This window comes from Artemia sp. Qi Xiang Cuo, chromosome 13, assembly GCF_049724085.1.
Source record: "Artemia sp. Qi Xiang Cuo chromosome 13, ASM4972408v1, whole genome shotgun sequence".
Classification (NCBI taxonomy): Eukaryota; Metazoa; Arthropoda; class Branchiopoda; order Anostraca; family Artemiidae; genus Artemia; species Artemia sp. Qi Xiang Cuo.
This window is the reverse complement of record NC_142806.1, coordinates 61,023,311-61,041,030: the sequence shown is the minus strand read 5'-3', so window position 1 is coordinate 61,041,030 and position 17,720 is coordinate 61,023,311. Positions and strand designations below refer to the sequence as shown.

At 34.2% G+C, this 17,720-nt stretch overlaps 1 protein-coding gene across 1 annotated transcript in view; it reads right to left on the bottom strand.

The window, feature by feature from the left end:
- LOC148945509 (putative phosphorylase b kinase regulatory subunit beta) overlaps positions 1-17,720 on the bottom strand; it is a 152,442-nt gene extending 134,722 nt beyond the window's left edge. Inside the window, exons 1-4 of the mRNA XM_089099598.1 lie at positions 17,594-17,720; positions 11,680-11,800; positions 9,091-9,248; positions 3,572-3,707 (exon numbers count right to left, since the gene is read on the bottom strand). Coding sequence (XP_088955724.1) covers positions 3,572-3,707; positions 9,091-9,248; positions 11,680-11,741 — 356 coding nt within the window. The 5' untranslated portion in view covers positions 11,742-11,800; positions 17,594-17,720. The remainder of the gene's footprint in view (positions 1-3,571; positions 3,708-9,090; positions 9,249-11,679; positions 11,801-17,593) is intronic.

Below are 17,720 nucleotides of genomic sequence, written 5' to 3'. Positions count from 1 at the left end.
ACAACGTATTATGTATTTCTTTACACCAGGGCACTTCGTCTCGAAGGAGTTGTAGTAAAAAATTTTAAAAGGGCTCATTCGACTGGAAATTGGAGTGGCTTGTGGACTTTTTAATAGTCGAAAGTGGTTGGAAGGCAACCAACACCCCTTCCACGCCCACCATTTCCCAAAACACATCCAATCAAAATTTTGAGATAGCCATTTTGATCAACGTAGTTGATTTCCAAATAGAATTTATGTCATTGAGGAGGACACTCCCCCACAGCCCTCAATGCAAGGGTTGTAAGTTATGCCCTGGGGGCATATAAGGTATTTATAGAAAGCATTGTAGTAGAAACTTCAAAAAAGGCTCATTCGATTGGAAATTCAAAGGGCTAGTACCCTTTTTAATAGTCAAAAGTGCTTGGAGGGCAACTAAACCCCCTCTCACGCCTACCATTTCCCCAAACACACCCAATCAAAATTTTGAGATACCCATTTTGTTCAACGAGGTTGAAAGTTCTGGAAATTCGGTCTTCGAGGATGACAAACCCCCCACAGCCCTCATGGCAAGGGTTATAAGTTATGCCCTGGGGGCATATAAGATTTTTATAGAAAGCGTTGTCGTAAAAACTTCAAAAAGGGCTCATTTGATTGGAAATTGAAATGGCTAGTGCCCTTTTTAGTAGTCGAGTGATTGGAGGGCAACTAACCCCCCTTCCACGTCCACCATTTATCCAAACATTTCCGATCAAAATTTTGATATAGCCATTTTGTTGAAAGTAGTTGAAAGGTCCGGAAATTATATCTTTGAGGATTACATTCCCCCACAGCCCTCAAGGCAAGGGTTGTAATTTATGCCTTGGGGGTATATGAGGTTTTTATTGAAAGCTTTTTCGTAGAAACTTGAAAAAGGCTCATTCGATTGGAAATTCAAAGGGCTGTTGCCCTTTTTAATAGTCGAAATTTTTTTAACTTACTGAAAAAAATACAATGAATGTGCATTGTCAGTTTAATATACATATACTGATATTTAGTAATCAAAGTGTTAATATTATCTGATTTATTAAAATTATAAAAATAAAAACATTTATATTTTTTCAGTAAAGTGCCAGAATCGTGTTCTGGCCTTGGGAAGGCACAGGGATTTTGAGCCCTACTTAGGTTAATGTGGTCTCCTTTTGAGATTGGGTCAGTTATTTACTGTAATTTCTGTTTGGTTGGTATTTCATTTAATCAGTAGTGGGGATTTGTGGTAGTTTCATGGTTAGTAGATTATGTAGTTTTATTTTTAGTTAATTTTGGTTTAATGAAGTTTTTTACTTTTGTTTGAAATGCTTATTTTGTGGAAAAAGTTTTGTAATTAATCAGTGGAAAAGACCCTAAGCTATCAAATTCACTCCTCTGCAGAGGAAAAACAGAGATAGGTAAGCTTTATCTCAGAATCCCCCCCACGGGGGCACAAACAACCCAGCGGCTATGTTATACATTGTTATACATAGTGTTATACATTTTTTCTTTTTTTTTTGCGGGGTGTAATGTTACCTCAACCTCGAATCAGTTTTGCGGATCTGTCCATAGCAACGATAACAGTATTGTTGTTCTGCGACACAAAAACACCAAATATTGAACTCAGAACAGATAGAAATTGGCCAAAATGAGAGTAGTGTCGCCACTAACCCATCCCCCTCTCCAGCCCCTTGTTTCTTCAGACAAGAATTTTAGCGTTTTGTCTTTACAGAAATTTTTGGAAGTGACTAATTCAAATTCCTTGTGTAGGCAATGCTTTTGTGTCTAGTCGACTTATTGTTAACTAAATAAGTTAATGGTTTTTCAGCTTCACCATTTAAAAATTTCTCCTTGGATCTCTTCTATCATTCGTCAGATTTGTTAACCCTGGTCGGTAGTGGATTTCTTTTCGAGAGCTATAGAGTAGTTATGAAGGTTGGTCTGGGCACTGTATCGACAACGCGTGAACCACCCATTACAGATGTAAAAAAAAAGTAGATAAAAGCTCTTGCTTGACTTGCCAGTCTGGCTGGCTCTGGCTATATCAAGGAGTCACGTACTATGTTATCTCCTACAACAAATGAAGCGAACCCAAGGACATCTCAGAGGCAAAGGAATCAGGTTAGAAAAAAACAGATGAGAGAGGGTTGCAACCCTCTGCAGGTATGAGAGGGTTGCAACACCTATTAATCCCCTGCAGTGTTTTACCTGTACGACTGAATTTTTTACGTTTATTTTCCTTTTTAAATTTCCACTTTTTTTAAATTTCCTTTTTTTTTAAATTTCCTAACGTAAATTTCCTTTTTTGCTGTCTGCTTTGCTAGTTTTTCTTTATTTTAAATTTAGAAGCGTTTTTATTCTCAACGTTAAAAAAAAAAGTAGTACTCGAGAGCACTTCAACAAAGAAAATAGAATTTTTCGAGTACAAAAACTTTTGAAAATTAGCACATTCTAGGAAAAAAGAGAAATGAAGGGAGAGCTCCAGTAAGATTTCCCTTTAGAAGCTTCGTCTCTAGTCTAAATTTTTTCAATCAGTATCTACCCAGGGTGGGGGGAAAAAGTTATGTGCGTACAGTTGTCATTACATGTGATTTTCTAGCAAAGTGAGCGATTTTTTTTTAGAGGTTTCAGGCCACTCGACTGAAAGCGACCTTGAAAATTAGCATTATCAGAAATAAATGATTAACTAACATTTTAAATAGTAACTGGCTAACTGAAATAACTAATTAATAATCAATTAACTGAGCCTTGGCTTTCAGCGGAGGACTTTGGGGTCAGGGTGCCATGTTTACACTTGACTGTACACGCAACATACAATGGCATGCCATCACATGGTACCATGGTTAGGCTACTTCTAACCAAAACATTATATGTATCGAATAAAATTATTTCGTAAAGGCTTTTCCACAAAAACTTGCTTTTCCACTTTTTTACTTTTATTAGGGCGGTTTTCACAGAAAAAATCTAAATTTTAGGATTTTTTTTTCTTTTTTGCATTTTTACCAATTTTGTTAAATTAGGAACTTCCTGTCCTACTATTTTTAAGACAACGTGTAGTCTACGAGGGAAAATTCATTTCATTACAACTTACGCGAAGTGTCGGCAACCTAATTGTTTTATTTCGTTTTCCTGCAAAACCTAGCACTTTGAATAAACTAAGAACTTTGGCTGTCCTGATCAAAAACCTAGTACCTGTATTTGTCAACTATCGTGAAAACCTCAAAATAAAAATTTTCTTCCGCTATTGTAGGGAAGAAATAGATGAAGATACGGTGTGACGTCAATAGATTTTCTGAATTCTTTTTTCGTCCCGTTTTCGCTACTATGTCCTCTGCTGGGCGTAGATGCTAAGTTTTGTCATTCTAGTACATCTACGCTAGTTTTTGTCAGGGAACAACCGTAAAAATCTGTTTTAGCCCAAGGTAGATACTAGGTCGTATCTGAGAAACTACAGCTGATTGAAAATTTTTGACTGTATCATTGGACTCGTAGTGTCAAAATTAGGGAAGGTTCATCCTCAACTCGAAATCAAATTTGTATACAGATACTAGGTTTTTGCAGAAAATAACCAAATTATACGTACCTATAAGCCTGATAAAGGGCCCAAACAGCAGCAGCGCAATAGATGCTGTCTCTTACACTTCCAACCTTTTTGTTATGTGCTTGTGCAGGAAACAAACCGGTAGTTGGACTTTGGTATCGAAGCAGCTGTCTTTTCACTAAAATAAAAAGATACAAATAAATACATGAGCACATCAATCTTGCGTTTTAAGCAAAACCAGGAACGTAAACAAATGGAGTAGAAATAGTTAAGACAGTTTCTGTACAGTTATGTAATATGGCATATATGTAAAGAACTAATTAAGAAAAGAACTATAAGAGAAAAAACATAATAGGCAATTATAAAGCGGTGCAAGAACGTACTTAAGATTCACAGTGTATGAGCCTAAAAAGAGAAATTGTCTGGTTCCATCCAACACATGGAGGTATTGAGTGAACTAACAGCTAGAGACCGTCATACCTTCTAGTTTGCGTATTCAATTACTTCAGAATCTAAAAACAACACCTGCTCATTACATTCAGAGCTGTTCCTAGACTTGGTGATGCCCGTGGAAAAATCAATTCCAGCCCCCCCCCCCCCCAGCCCAAATATAAGTAAAAAAAAGCCGAATAAAAGTGAAAATTTTGATCAAAGAGGACAACTACACACTCGCCCCTCCCCCCCCCGCCAAGGCAAGCGGGGCAGCTGAACCAGTTGCTCCCCACCCCTTTGAACGGCTCTGATTATATTTGCCAGCTGTGGTACTTTATCTTATGTTTCTTAGCTTTATAAAGGAAACCTAAATAGGTACAAAAAAAAATAAAAAATAATAATAAAATCTTATCAAGGAGGGTTTATCTAGAGAAAACAAATTTGGGTTTCTTTGGCTCTTCTAAACTCTAGTTCGTTTGTGGAGCCACTTGTTGCGTGGTCGTTGTATCTATTGTCTTTTATTTGTTTCGACATTCAGGGCCATGCTAAAGAGTTCAACAAAAGCACTCAACAAGGGTAAGCAGAGCACCAAGGGTAAGCAGGGTAAGTAACGCACCAAAAAAAAAGTGCTGCAAACTGAAGCAGACCAGATGGGGTCCTCATTTCTCTTATATACTTCTAAATATGGTAATATCAAAGAGGGACATTCACAGCAAGCCATATCTTAACAGCAAAACATGCCATTCAAGAAAATCTGATTGAAAGAAAGGTTGGTTTATAAGGCCATCTAGTGAAAACTATGACAAATATCGACTGAAAAAAACAATCAACTGATAAATTGGACATGAACTTTGAACTTTGACTTTATTCAACATGCTTCCACTGTGTCATTCACCTTTCTCGTGGTACTCACATTAGTGATTGCGTCTCTGTTATGACTATGGTTTTCAAAAATACACATTTCATTGAGTTATTGAATTACAAATAAAGAAAACAGTGAAATTCATAGGCTGTTTTAAAGCTATGAGGGGGGGGGGTGTTTTTCGAAGGGGTAAGCGCCGGGACCCAGTAATCTTATTAATTTCAACATATTAAACTCGAAACCAAACTCGTTTTGAATTTTGAGCGCATCCAGACTTAAAATTTCTCAAAACGAAGTTATACGAAGTTACTATACGTAAAACTTATACGAAGTTATACGTAAAACTACGAAGCAGGGATAATAAAGAGCTAGAGTCAGAATCGGACAGCAATATCCCAAGACTCCGGGGTTCTGATTTCAAGATGCGCTCATCACAATGTTCACTTACGACAAATATTTATTTCAGATGAAATAAACAAATTAGAAATATACAAGTGTAAAACAGCAGGTAAAACCTTTCATTAGGGCGGTAGATAAAACTATTAAACTCAAATATTTCGGTTTCAGACCCAGAAGCCTTTATCAGCAGAAAGAGGGAAAAAAATAAAATATACAATTAAAACATACAAGAAACCGATGTAGGGCAATGACAAACTCTGTATGCGAAGAAAATGAAACTGTTCTTTTGTACAATATGAAAGAATTTTGCTCCTTCACATTAGGAATTATCATTAACAGCATGGGCCGCATGCGGCCCGCAAAATCCTCGCCGCGACGCACCTGATGGACCATATTAACACCATACAAATACGCAACAGAGTGAAAGGGGGCGACATCTAGCATTCTCAAAAAAATCTGTAAACACCATCTAGCATAGTTCGGTTGAGTTTCAACCATACAGACCATACATTATTTTGGTATGTTATAATTTTGTTTTTGAGTAAACCTACCTCAAAGCTCTGGATATACCCTCCCAACAATATTTTTCTGTAGATTTTCTGTTTTTATTCTTTTTTAGCTCAGTAAAATTCATTGCTTGTGGTAACAAATGAAAGCCAAAGTATCTGGTCATATTGCGCGGCCATCTCGAGGCAAAATATTCAGAAGGAGAAGTAACGCTTGATTTGTAGATGGGTCTCATCTGGCATATAGTGTGACAGAAAAAATGGTAGCCTACACACTGGGACATATTCCAGTGTGTACCAGATGACATCCATTGACAAAATCGAGATTTTTTCTTTCTTCTGAAAGGTTTAAGTACATCCAGGTTGTCAAAGAAGCATAGATACATTGTCTCAGGAAAAGAATAAGGTATCAAGTTTAAACTTTCAGTGAAACTATAGGGGGAGGAAAACTAAATCAAAATGTACAATACATATCCAGATTGTCAAAAGAGTGTATGTGCAGTATCCCAAGAAAAAAGAGGGAGATACGTTCAAACTTTTAGAGCATATTATTGGAGATGTTAAACTAAATCAAAAGACACCATATCAATCTCAGTTTGTCATAAGGGCATATTACAACATCTCAGGAACAAATAAAGGTATTAAGTTGAAGCTTCAGGACCGATTGAAGGTGATTTATAACTAAATATGTATGTTAAAATGGCCTATCTGTAATATATCTGGGATGGCTAAGGGCATAGAGATGAAACTATTAGGGGATACTGCAGTGTATATTGAACAAAATCAAAATACACTCTATGAATGCAGATCATCGAAAGGACATATGAACAATATCTTAGGAACAGCTGAAAGCAATAAACTGAACCTTTGAGGGCTACTAGAACTACTACTCATGCAATTAGTACTTCTGCTATTATGAATTTTTCAAACTGTGACTGCTTTTAGCTGTTTGAATTTGTGATTACTTGCAACAGCAAATACTTTTGACTGTGACAGATTGCCACTGCAACCAAAACTACTTGTAACTGCAATTGTCAGTGCATGTAACTTTGAATGCATCAGCTACTTTGCTATAGCATACAACAAGACAATCCCTCAGAACTGGAGCAATGCCAAAGAGGCAGGGATAGAGTGGCTGGTAGGCTTTCGGGCTCGAAATTAAAAACTATCACTGCGCAAGCCTGAACCCAAAAGCTAGGGTCAAGCAACGAGCTTTAACAGGGTCAACATTGAACAGTTCTTCTCAAACCTGTCAGTTCTAGAAAAGCTTCCTTTGACTACAAGCGACGCATACAACTGTGACAAAAATTCTGTGACCACTGGTTCTTTCTAAGGTGCTTGGGGAGAGGGGTCAGATCGTAATGTGCAAGGCGACAGCCTCAGAGAGAGGTGTCCTTGTGACCATGGTCAGGACTGTTTCTGCAAGCAGTTAGTATTTATAAATTAAAACTGTCAGTACGCAAGCCTGAACCCACAAGCTAGGGTCAAGCAACGAGCTTTAACAGGGTCAACATTGAACAGTTCTTCTCAGACATGAAGTCAGTTCTAGAAAAGCTTCCTTTGACTGCAAGTGAAATATACAACGGTGACAAATATTCTGTGACCACAGTTCACGTTCCTTCTAAGGTGTTTGGGGAGAGGAGTCAGATCATAGTGTGCAAGGCAACATCCTCAGAGAGAGGTGTCCTTGTGGCCATGGTCGGGACTGTTTCTGCAATCAGTTTTTTATTTACCACCTTACTTTATATTTCCAAGAAAAAATTTTCAGCTTTACGTGCTAACTGGCACTCCAACAAACTCAGCAGGTGGAGCCTCGCAATCAGGTTGGATCAATCAAGATGTATTTTTGAAATACATTTATCACCTCAAGGATATTTCAAATGCATCTCAAGAGAGTCCCAAGCTTCTAATCTTAGATAGCCATGACTCTCATATCTCCCTATAAGTTGTCCAGTTTGTAAAAGATTCAGGAATCACGCTTAACGTCAGCCACAAGCTTTAGCTGTTAGGTAAGAAAGAAAAAGGTAAAGGATACAGCACTAGACTTCTTAAAGTCCAAACCGGCGGTGCTGGTCTCCGTCTCAAGGCCCTTCAGCCAGGAAGTGTGATGGAGAGATGGGGCCAGCCATCCTGTGCTTTCTCACACCCTTCCTGCTTACCTTCACCAGATTTCTCTAGGTACCCATTTAGAGCTGGGATAACTCTGGCTGAGCATACAGAGTCACGCCACTGCCCAAACCAAATAACTGGCGACGCCAGGAATCAGACCTTCGCCCTTTTGAACAAAAGATTCCTTATCCAGCACACCATCCACTTGGCTAAGACCACTAGCTGTTAGTGTGTACTTTCTCATCAAGTGCTAATACAATGAGCCTGCAGATAACTGGATGCTGTCTAATCCTAGGAGGACCTCATCAATATATGGCATTGCTTCTCTTGTTAGATGAAGTCTTCCTCTATTGTTCATCACAAATAAAATCATGAGGAGCTTTGAGAAAACTGGAATATGGCTGTACAATCCTGAAATCTTCACACAAGAAGATTTTCTTACCTTTTTTATCACTGACAGGCCTGTTCACCCTTATCCTGATGAACCTGCCCCAATTAGTCCTGAAAATGACATCCTATGTCAGCCTGAAGACCCTGAGGTGTAGGTGAACAATGAAGAAGCTCAGAGCTCATCCGTTCCTGTTTCAACCAAGAACCAGTTATACCGGAACAAGCAAGTCTCATTCCTCAAAGCAAAGTCACCCTCTACCCAACACAGTCAAGGACTTAAGAAAGGAACTTGAAAAGCTCTGACTGATACTCTGTCAAACTTCAGCTTGAAAAAGAAGAAAAGAAAATTGCTAGAAAGCAGAAGAAGCTGGTATAAATTTTGTTTGGCAAAATACTAAAATGGAAAGTGCATTAATACAACCTCAAAATGAGTTTGAACATTGGTTTGCTGATTTCAAAAAGATCTCATGTAAGATGGATATTTTTGATAACACCTTCGTGTTGAATTTTATCTTTCTGTTGATAAAGGTTTTCGTATCTGAAATTGAAGCACTTCGAAATTGTAAAACAAATGTCCTGATTTACTTTAACAGTGACCCTTCTAAGTAGCATATAAATACACAGTCAACGGCGTGTAAGGGCGCCAATCTGGAAAGGGGGTAGTTGGGTCTATTGCCGCCCTTAGATTTTAAGAATAATCCTTTTCATATTTTCATTTAAAATATACCCCCCCCCCCTAGATATTGATACGGTATATACTTTTATGGATCTTTCTTTTTAAAAAAGCGAAGAAAATTTCCTGTCTCCCCCCCCCCCTTTCCTATATTTTCATGAATTGGCACCCCAAACTGTGTGGTCTTTACCTAAGCCATAGTACATATCAAGCTGGTTCACAGTATCACTGTAGTTTCCGACTTTAAGAACAGATTCAATATCTGGTTCTGTGATTGAACTTTGCCTTTCTACCCGGGCTCGAACGTTCATCAAGCTACCAGTTCCAAATCCACTCCGAAAAGCATGCCTTAAATACAAAAAAAGAATCATTAGAACATAACCTTTATTACAACATAATATATGAGACAGAACAAAAGGAAAAATAAATTAAGCAATAAAAAATATTTTATTAAAAGACAAAAAAAATATTTTTTAAAAAATATTTTAGTGATATTCTAATCAGCCGAGTTACAAATTAAGAGGATAAGAGGATAACACATTTTTTAGAGAAAGTGTTCTTTAACTCTCCCATTAAAATTTTTCATATTATCCTCCCATTAAAATCCCTTACCCCACAGCCCTCAAATTAAGATTTTCAGTACTCTTTTTGAAAATACTGAATAAGATTTCAAATTCAATTCCAGAAATTAGTTATAATCAGCTAAATCCCTTTGTTTCATAACTGAAAGTTTGATCATTTATTAAAAGCTTTTTGATTTTGCAACAGCATTTGGCAAAAGTAGTACCAGGTATTTGGCACCAGTGTGGAGGCAACCTTGAACCAGAATAGGGCTGATTTAGTGGTAAAATTCCTAACTAGGATATAAAAAGAAATCTTTACACAGCTCTCTTGTTATCTGTCCAGTGTACTAAAAAGGCAAATTGTTAACTGTTGCAAACCAAGGATAATCCTAATTAACAAGCCTCAAAAGGTAATTCAATTCCACTGAAATTTTTCACATTTGATTTATAAAAGTCTAGATTCTATTAAAAATTGCAAACAAAACAGGTGACATAAAGTTTATACACCCATTCTTATATAAAAAACAATTGTTACTAAAAAGTATCACTCCTTAGATAGAGAGCCACAAGTAGTGACAAATTCTGTTGCCACCACTAAAATAGCCAAATATCCAGCCAAACTGGGACTATAGCATTTGGCTCTCAGTCCCCTAGCCTGCCTCCTGAAATACACTTAAGTGATTGCATTGCAAAATTTCAAGCATGTCCACTCTTGGTTTCTCCAATACCGCAAATTTGGAGGGAGGGGTAAACTGTGCTTTTCAAATCCTAGGGGGAGGATTTGTCTTTCTTTTAGTTTGATTCAATGAAAATGCAAAAAAACATATTTTCCTATGAAAATACCCCAAAAAAGGTTATTTTTTCAAAATCTATCGAAAGAATCTAGGGAGGACATGCCCCTCCCCCCAATTGACGCCACTGACCATGCTCTTATGCTATACTACCCTTGTCATTGCTGTCTTCAATTCCCATGTTTGGATTTGTTGCTAATCATTTTGCTCTCCTGAATATTTATATTTTTAAGTGGAATAGAAATAATATATTTTCATGTTATTATACTACGTAAACCTGAAATTTTTACCATGTAGAAACCTAACAGCAGTGTCTTTTGTGTATACTAGTCTATATATTATACTCTGGCACTTTTTTTCTTTCATTATTTCAACTACACTGAAAATCAAGTAAAAAACGACACAACTTGAACACTTGTGAATCATTCATAAAGAGGAAACAGCCTTTGATGATACCCAACAAACTATAAAATATTTATTTTATGTAACAGCCTTATTGAAAATTTCGAAAAATTATTTAAATATGAACCATAAAAAAGAAGAAAAAGGAGCCAACTTAAACCGCATACAAGAGGAACAATTAATAAAAGTATTTAAAAAAAAACTATCATGATAGTCAATGACATTGTTATATTAAAATACAATAATAAAAAAAAGCACAGAACAAAATACAGAAACTGATCAAAATAGGCATCTAAATTAGGACAATTTTAATGTTAATAACTAAAAATATAAAAATATCCTTCCTTTTAAACTACTGCTTATAGGAGCAAAGTAATATGCTACTAAGCAGCAAACCCCTCCCCCCTCTTCATGATAATATTAATTATGTTAGTTATTACAGAAAGAATTATAAAAATAGTATCAAAGTTTTGGGTCTTGTTTTTGCACAATGAATAACTTGATGAGAATCAGGCAAAACTAGGCTTTAGACTACCCTCTTCTACCAGACCAAATTACTGGGTGCACTCATGAGTACTAGAAGCCAATATAAGGTGGCATGAATGCTCAATTTTTTTTTTTTTTTTTTTTTTTTAAGATTTATAATACTTGATTTTATGAATAACATCATTTTGACATTAATATTTCCCTATTTATCACTCTGATACTTCTCACATTGTCTAGGCTTCTAAATGTCATAAAAAATGTTGTTATTGGCATATACAGTGTTAGGACACCCCATATACAATGATTCAAAATCGAACACTTTTCTAAAGCTAAATGCATTATTTTCAATTATCATAAAATAGTTGTGTTCAAATATTCTCACCACAAGCTCACTTTATGTACATTTGAGACACAAAGAGGCTTATTTGAAATCTATAGTATTTTCTATTACCCCCCCCCCCCTAGGTGCATGCCTTATAAACATAACCAGACAAAATTAAGAAATCTTAACATTTTTAAGATGTTTTAAGAAATTACCTTCTAGATTCAGTTGATGACAGAGCATCCAGAATCATGCTAGTGTCAAATGGTGGCAACATTATGGGAATAAGACAAAGCAAGTGTCAAGACTTCAGTCTTCTATGTATCAACTCTGAAACTAAAATATAATTCAGTAATATGTTCTAGTTAGTTTCCTATAAACTTAAGTACATTGCTTCTTTTTTACAAAATTAAAAGAACTAATGAACAGCTAACAGGTGGTTTGTATTGAATGTAGGATATATAATCACTTCTTGGATGACAATTTCTTTGCTAAAGATAATTTTCATTCTAATAAATTACTACCACAAGTCCAGATGGGCAGAATTCCCATTTCAGAGACAAACTTAAAACAAACACAGCAAAAAAATATGATAAGATTGGTTAAAAAAAGATAAAAAAGAATGTATGTGAGTCAACATGCCAAAATGATTAAAAATAATAAAAAACATCAGAAAATACATTAAAATAGATAAGTAGAATACAAAAATTAGACTATTAGAATAAACAAAAAGATCTCATAAATAGCTAACAAGTGGTTCATACCAAATCTACGAGGTAGGCTAAATATTAACTTCTAAGACAATGATTTTTTTTTAATATAAGATAAGCTTAATTTTCAAAAATAACTATCATAAGCCAAGATGGGCTGAATCTCTTTTTCAGAGACAAACTTAAAATCAAACACAGAAAAAAAAAAAATATAATAAGACTGGTTAAAAAAAAGGAAGAAAAGACAGTACATGAGTCAATATGCAAAAAAGATTAAAATATTATAAAAATTATTAGAATTTAAAAAGAAATTAAACCAGTAAAAAAAAAAACACAGAGATAGTAAATAAAGGAAATGGTATAGCTGATGAGGAAGAGGGAAACTGTTGGAACGGTTCACTAATTTTCCTTTTGAGGACAAAAAATTTCAGGGAATTTAGTAAAAAAAAATTAGACTGTACAAATATAATGGCCAAAATTAGCAAAATAAATTTTACACAATGAGTGGTCAAAAAGGGGGGGGAGAGAAAATGTAGAGAGGAGAATCAGTTATGTAGCATATAAATTATGTTGGGGGGGGGGGGGGTCTTCCCTATCTTTCTGAAAACTGTATTGGGGTAAAATGGAGACTGTTGTTGAAGCAGAACATTGAGGCAAGGACTAAGGAGGGGAAAGTGAATTTGTCTGGGTATTATGGAAGGCACTATTGGAAAAACATAACTTTTTTTCCTTTCCACAAGGAGGACCAGATACTTAATCAAACTTTTCCTTTCCTGTTCTTGTGCAAGCACAAGAGAAGGAATGTATAAAATGCTGTACATGCTTTGGTAATATAGTCTCTAATATCCAATGCAGTGGCCTAACTTTCACCCCCCTCACTTTTACCAAATAAACTACCTCTTAATTTGATAATACTTAACAAAAAATATTGTTCTCACTTTGAAATAAATTGTCATAAATAGCACTATTGTCTGAAATACAGTCATGTCAGTTACCAATGGTGCTATGAAACCAATTATAACCACAGTCAAAAATGGTGTCACTCATGTCTTCAATACTATAGCATCCAAAATGCAATTATTTACCAAAGAAGAATGTCAAGATTTTGTGGTTAATTCTCTTTGCCACAGATTTCAGGGAAAAGCATCAGGATTTTGTATTGGTTTTGCTCAACTTAAATTTTCAAATATGGCACTCCTACTATATCCCCTTCCAGATTCATTAGAATCAAATACAATTGGTTCCTAGGATCCAAATATTGGAAGATAATAGAGCATTCCCTTTGATCAAAGTCTTCTAAATTCAGTACTATTAATATTTATTATTGCCTTTGCCTTTTTTTACACAAAGACAATCAAAAGTCTTGCATTTTAATTTGAAATGCTTACTACATGAACTATAGTTACCACTTTTTCAGAAAGGATATGACAGAGGAGGGGTGGGGGAAATATGGGCTACCCATGGTCTACTGGAGTATACTGCATATAATAAGATAACTATACAATATATAACAAATTGACAATATATGCAAAAATAAAATACCATAACAAAAGGAAAAAACTGTTGACAAATCTCTGTTAAATAGAAATTTTAATTTTTTACCTGACCTATAGCACCATGTTACTGTGAAAGAATGAGAGCTGTTGGATAAATATGTTATTTAAAAACAGTTGAAAAACATGGATTGAAATAGAAAAAAACAATAAAAACAGGGTAGCCTAGCCTAATAAAAACTCTTTGCATAATACAAACCAATAATCTTGATAGCATAATGTCTTCTTTACAAGTCTTTTTAGGTAAATATTTACCAAATTATATTATTGAGTTACAACTAAAGTGAATATACCAATCAATGCCCTTTTTTATGCTCTTTACAAATATAATAATCATTTTTGTTGGAAGTGAATTTTAGCCCCCACCCCTATTAATACCAATTCACAGCATATATTTGCACATTAGGGGGGTGGGGGTAACTTCATTTCTGGTGTAAATGAGAGGTAAGTTTGAACTTTGCCCCCCCCCCCCTAATGTGCAAATATATACCCTGAATTGGTATGTGTAGGGGTGGGGGCTAAAATTCAGACAAAATGATCATTATATTCGTAAAGAGCATAAAAAAAGGCATCGAGTGGTATATTCACTTTAGTTGTAACTCAATAATATGATTTGGTAAATATTTACCGTTTTTTACATAGCATAGGGCTGTGTCTGGGCCACTGTATATATAATAGGCAGTATGATCTTTCCCTATCTCGCCCATTCTAAAAACCCAGACCGAGGTGCGAGTGCTCCAGAGAACATAGAAACATAAGTGACATTAGATCTTTTCACAGGTAGACAAGTCAGATTTCTCTTGAACCCAAAACTTGGCTTCAATGTTGGAACACTAAATTTTGAAGAAACTAATTTTAAATTAATTTATTCCAATACATTTATGAAAATCGGTAATTAGTAATGCAATGTTATTGTTAGATGTTTTTAGGAATTAAAAGTATTTTTCAAAGTCTCAAGTTGGTTTCAAAGGCATTTTGAGAAAGTTTCAGCCAAAATATGTGTTCCAGGGTAATTGGACCAGTGATTGCAGATCTAATGAGAGGAGCTGTTTGTAAATGCTGATATAAATATATATTTAATTAATTCAGATGTTTATAGGAATTACGTAGGTTTCAAAGCATTGAGTTGGTTTTAAAGGCATTTTGAGAAAGTTTCTACCAAAATATGTGTTCCAGGGTAATTGGACTGCTAATGGCAGATCATATATATATATATATATATATATATATATATATATATATATATATATATATATATATATATATATATATATATATATATATATATATATATATATATATATATATATATACCGTTATACTGTATATATATATATACCGTATATATATATATATACCTTGTATATATATATACATACTACAAAAACTTTAAGAAAAAGAAAGTTTTTCTTGAAGAAAAGTAAAGGCCATATTAAACTTAAGATCAGTAGAAATAGAAGCCTACAATAACTCAAACTCAAAACAACCAGAAATTATTATTAAAGAATAAAGAAAGGAAAGGAGAATAATTGGTATGGCTATAACACTGCATATAAATTTATATAAATGTATATACAGTTGGCTGTAATAAAGCAAAAGGTAAATATAACATTGGTTTAAGAATGGAAAGAAAGATAAAGAATGAATTTACAATCATAATCAAGTTAAAAATAAGTTCTATTAGAACAATGCCATAACACAATGACATTTGATTATGATATTTGGCACTTTGCATTGATATTTCAGTTTTAAAAGTTTTATCAATTTTTTCTCAAAGGGAAATTACATGGTGGGCATGAATGTAGACTTGCAGCTAAATTAAATATAGTCACTTCCACTTTTCACATATGTTTATTGATATTGGTTTGATTTTTATTGTCTGTAGTACTGAGGAGCTCATTAAGGAGATAATAAAAAAAAAAAAAATTTTGCCCCATTGTTCAAAAAAAGAGATAACCAAATATTTAAACTACTAAAACTAAAATAATTACTTGCTAGTTTATTTTCCTTGATAGGTACATCTCTAGATTGTAATTTACATAATTAACACAAGTTTGCATTAATTAAACTTGCTCCTAATGTAAGTTTATTGGATCAACCTATTTTGTGCTAAGAAACTAAGACCTATTTTGCTAAGAAACTAATTTTAAATTACTTTACTTCAATACATATATGAAAATTGGTAAATGTTATTATTAGATGTTTTTAGGAATTAAAAGTAGGTTTCAAAGAGTCAAGTTGGTTTCAAAGGCATTTTGAGAAAGTTTCTGTCAAAATATGTGTTCCAGGGAAATTTGACTGCTGATGGCAGATCAAATGAGAGGAGCTATTTGTATGCACCAATATAAATAAATATATATATATATATATATATATATATATATATATATATATATATATATATATATATATATATATATATATATATATATATATATATATATACTACTAAAACTTTAAGAAAAAGATAGTTTTTTTTAAAGAAAAGTAAAGGCCATATTAAACTTAAGATCAGTAGAAATAGAAGCCCACAATAACTTGAACTAAAAACAACCAGAAATTACTATTAAAGAATAAAAAGGAAAGGAGAATAATTGGTATGGCTGTAACACTACATATAAATTTATATAAATGTATTTATAGTGGGCTGTAATAATGCAAAAGTAGATATAACATTGGTTTGAGAATGGAAAGAAAGACAAAGAATGAATTTACAATGAACAATGCCATAACACAATGACATTTGATTATGATATTTGGCACTTTGCATTGATATTTCAGTTTTAAAAGTTTTATCAATTTTTTCTCAAAGGGAAATTACATGGTGCACATGAATGTAGACTTGCAGCTAAATTAAATATAGTCACTTCCACTTTTCACATATGTTTATTGATATTGGTTTGATTTTTATTGTCTGTAGTACTGAGGAGCTCATTAAGGAGATAATCAAACACAAAAAAAAAATTTGCCCCTTTGTTCAAAAAAAGAGATAGCCTAATCAAATATTTAAACTACTAAAACTAAAATAATTACTTGCTAGTTTATTTTCCTTGATAGGTACATCTCTTGATTGTAATTTACATAATTAACGCAAGTTTGCATTAATTAAGCTTGCTCCTAACATAAGTTTATCAGATCAACCTGTTTTGCAACCCCCCCCCCCCTAAAACAATCCTGGATCCGCCCCTGAAACCATCATATCTATTCCGCCAGTTATTAGAAGAAAAAAATTTACTTATTTTAACAAATTTCGTCAACCCCCCCACCCCCTGTTTTAGAAATCCTACATAGGCCAATCAGTTAAGTCCACTGTATATAAATAATAGATTAAGTCATAATTTGTATATAAATTAAGTCATACCTGTGAGATGGGACAGTTGCAAATCACTTGGCTGGCTTATCAATTTTTTTTCTGCTTTTGCAATTATGAATAATACAATTTTGAACCATTTCTCATTGATTGACACATATTCACTAACCTGCTAGGCTAATGCATGAAGAAGTGGGAGGAGCTTTTTGTTTGCACCAAGAATGAAGAACATCTGTGGTAAACTTACTACTAATTATATATACAGTGGTCTGGGCCCATGAAGGGGGGGGGGGGGGCAATTGTCATGGTAGCAACAATTAGGCTATGTGTGAAAATTATTGAACAGGAAGTTGATGGAAATTGTCTTTGGCAACTATAGTTTTCCCTACACAGGAGGAATCTTCACACATGATTACACCATTGTATATAGCCTAGGGCAAGAAAGGTTAACCACAGGGACATATTTGAAGAGATCTGTGAAAAATCCTGAAAACTACTTTTAAACAGTCAAAAGTACTTGTTTCTTTCGTTCTTAAAAATGACTTCTTAACTTTACCTGGCTAAAACAATTAGCTAGATTCTATCTATCAGACTTCAACAGACAAAATTTAATTTCTACATAAAGCTTGAGAATTTCACGAGTTTCAAGGTCAAACGGTCACATGTGCGAAATTCAATATTTT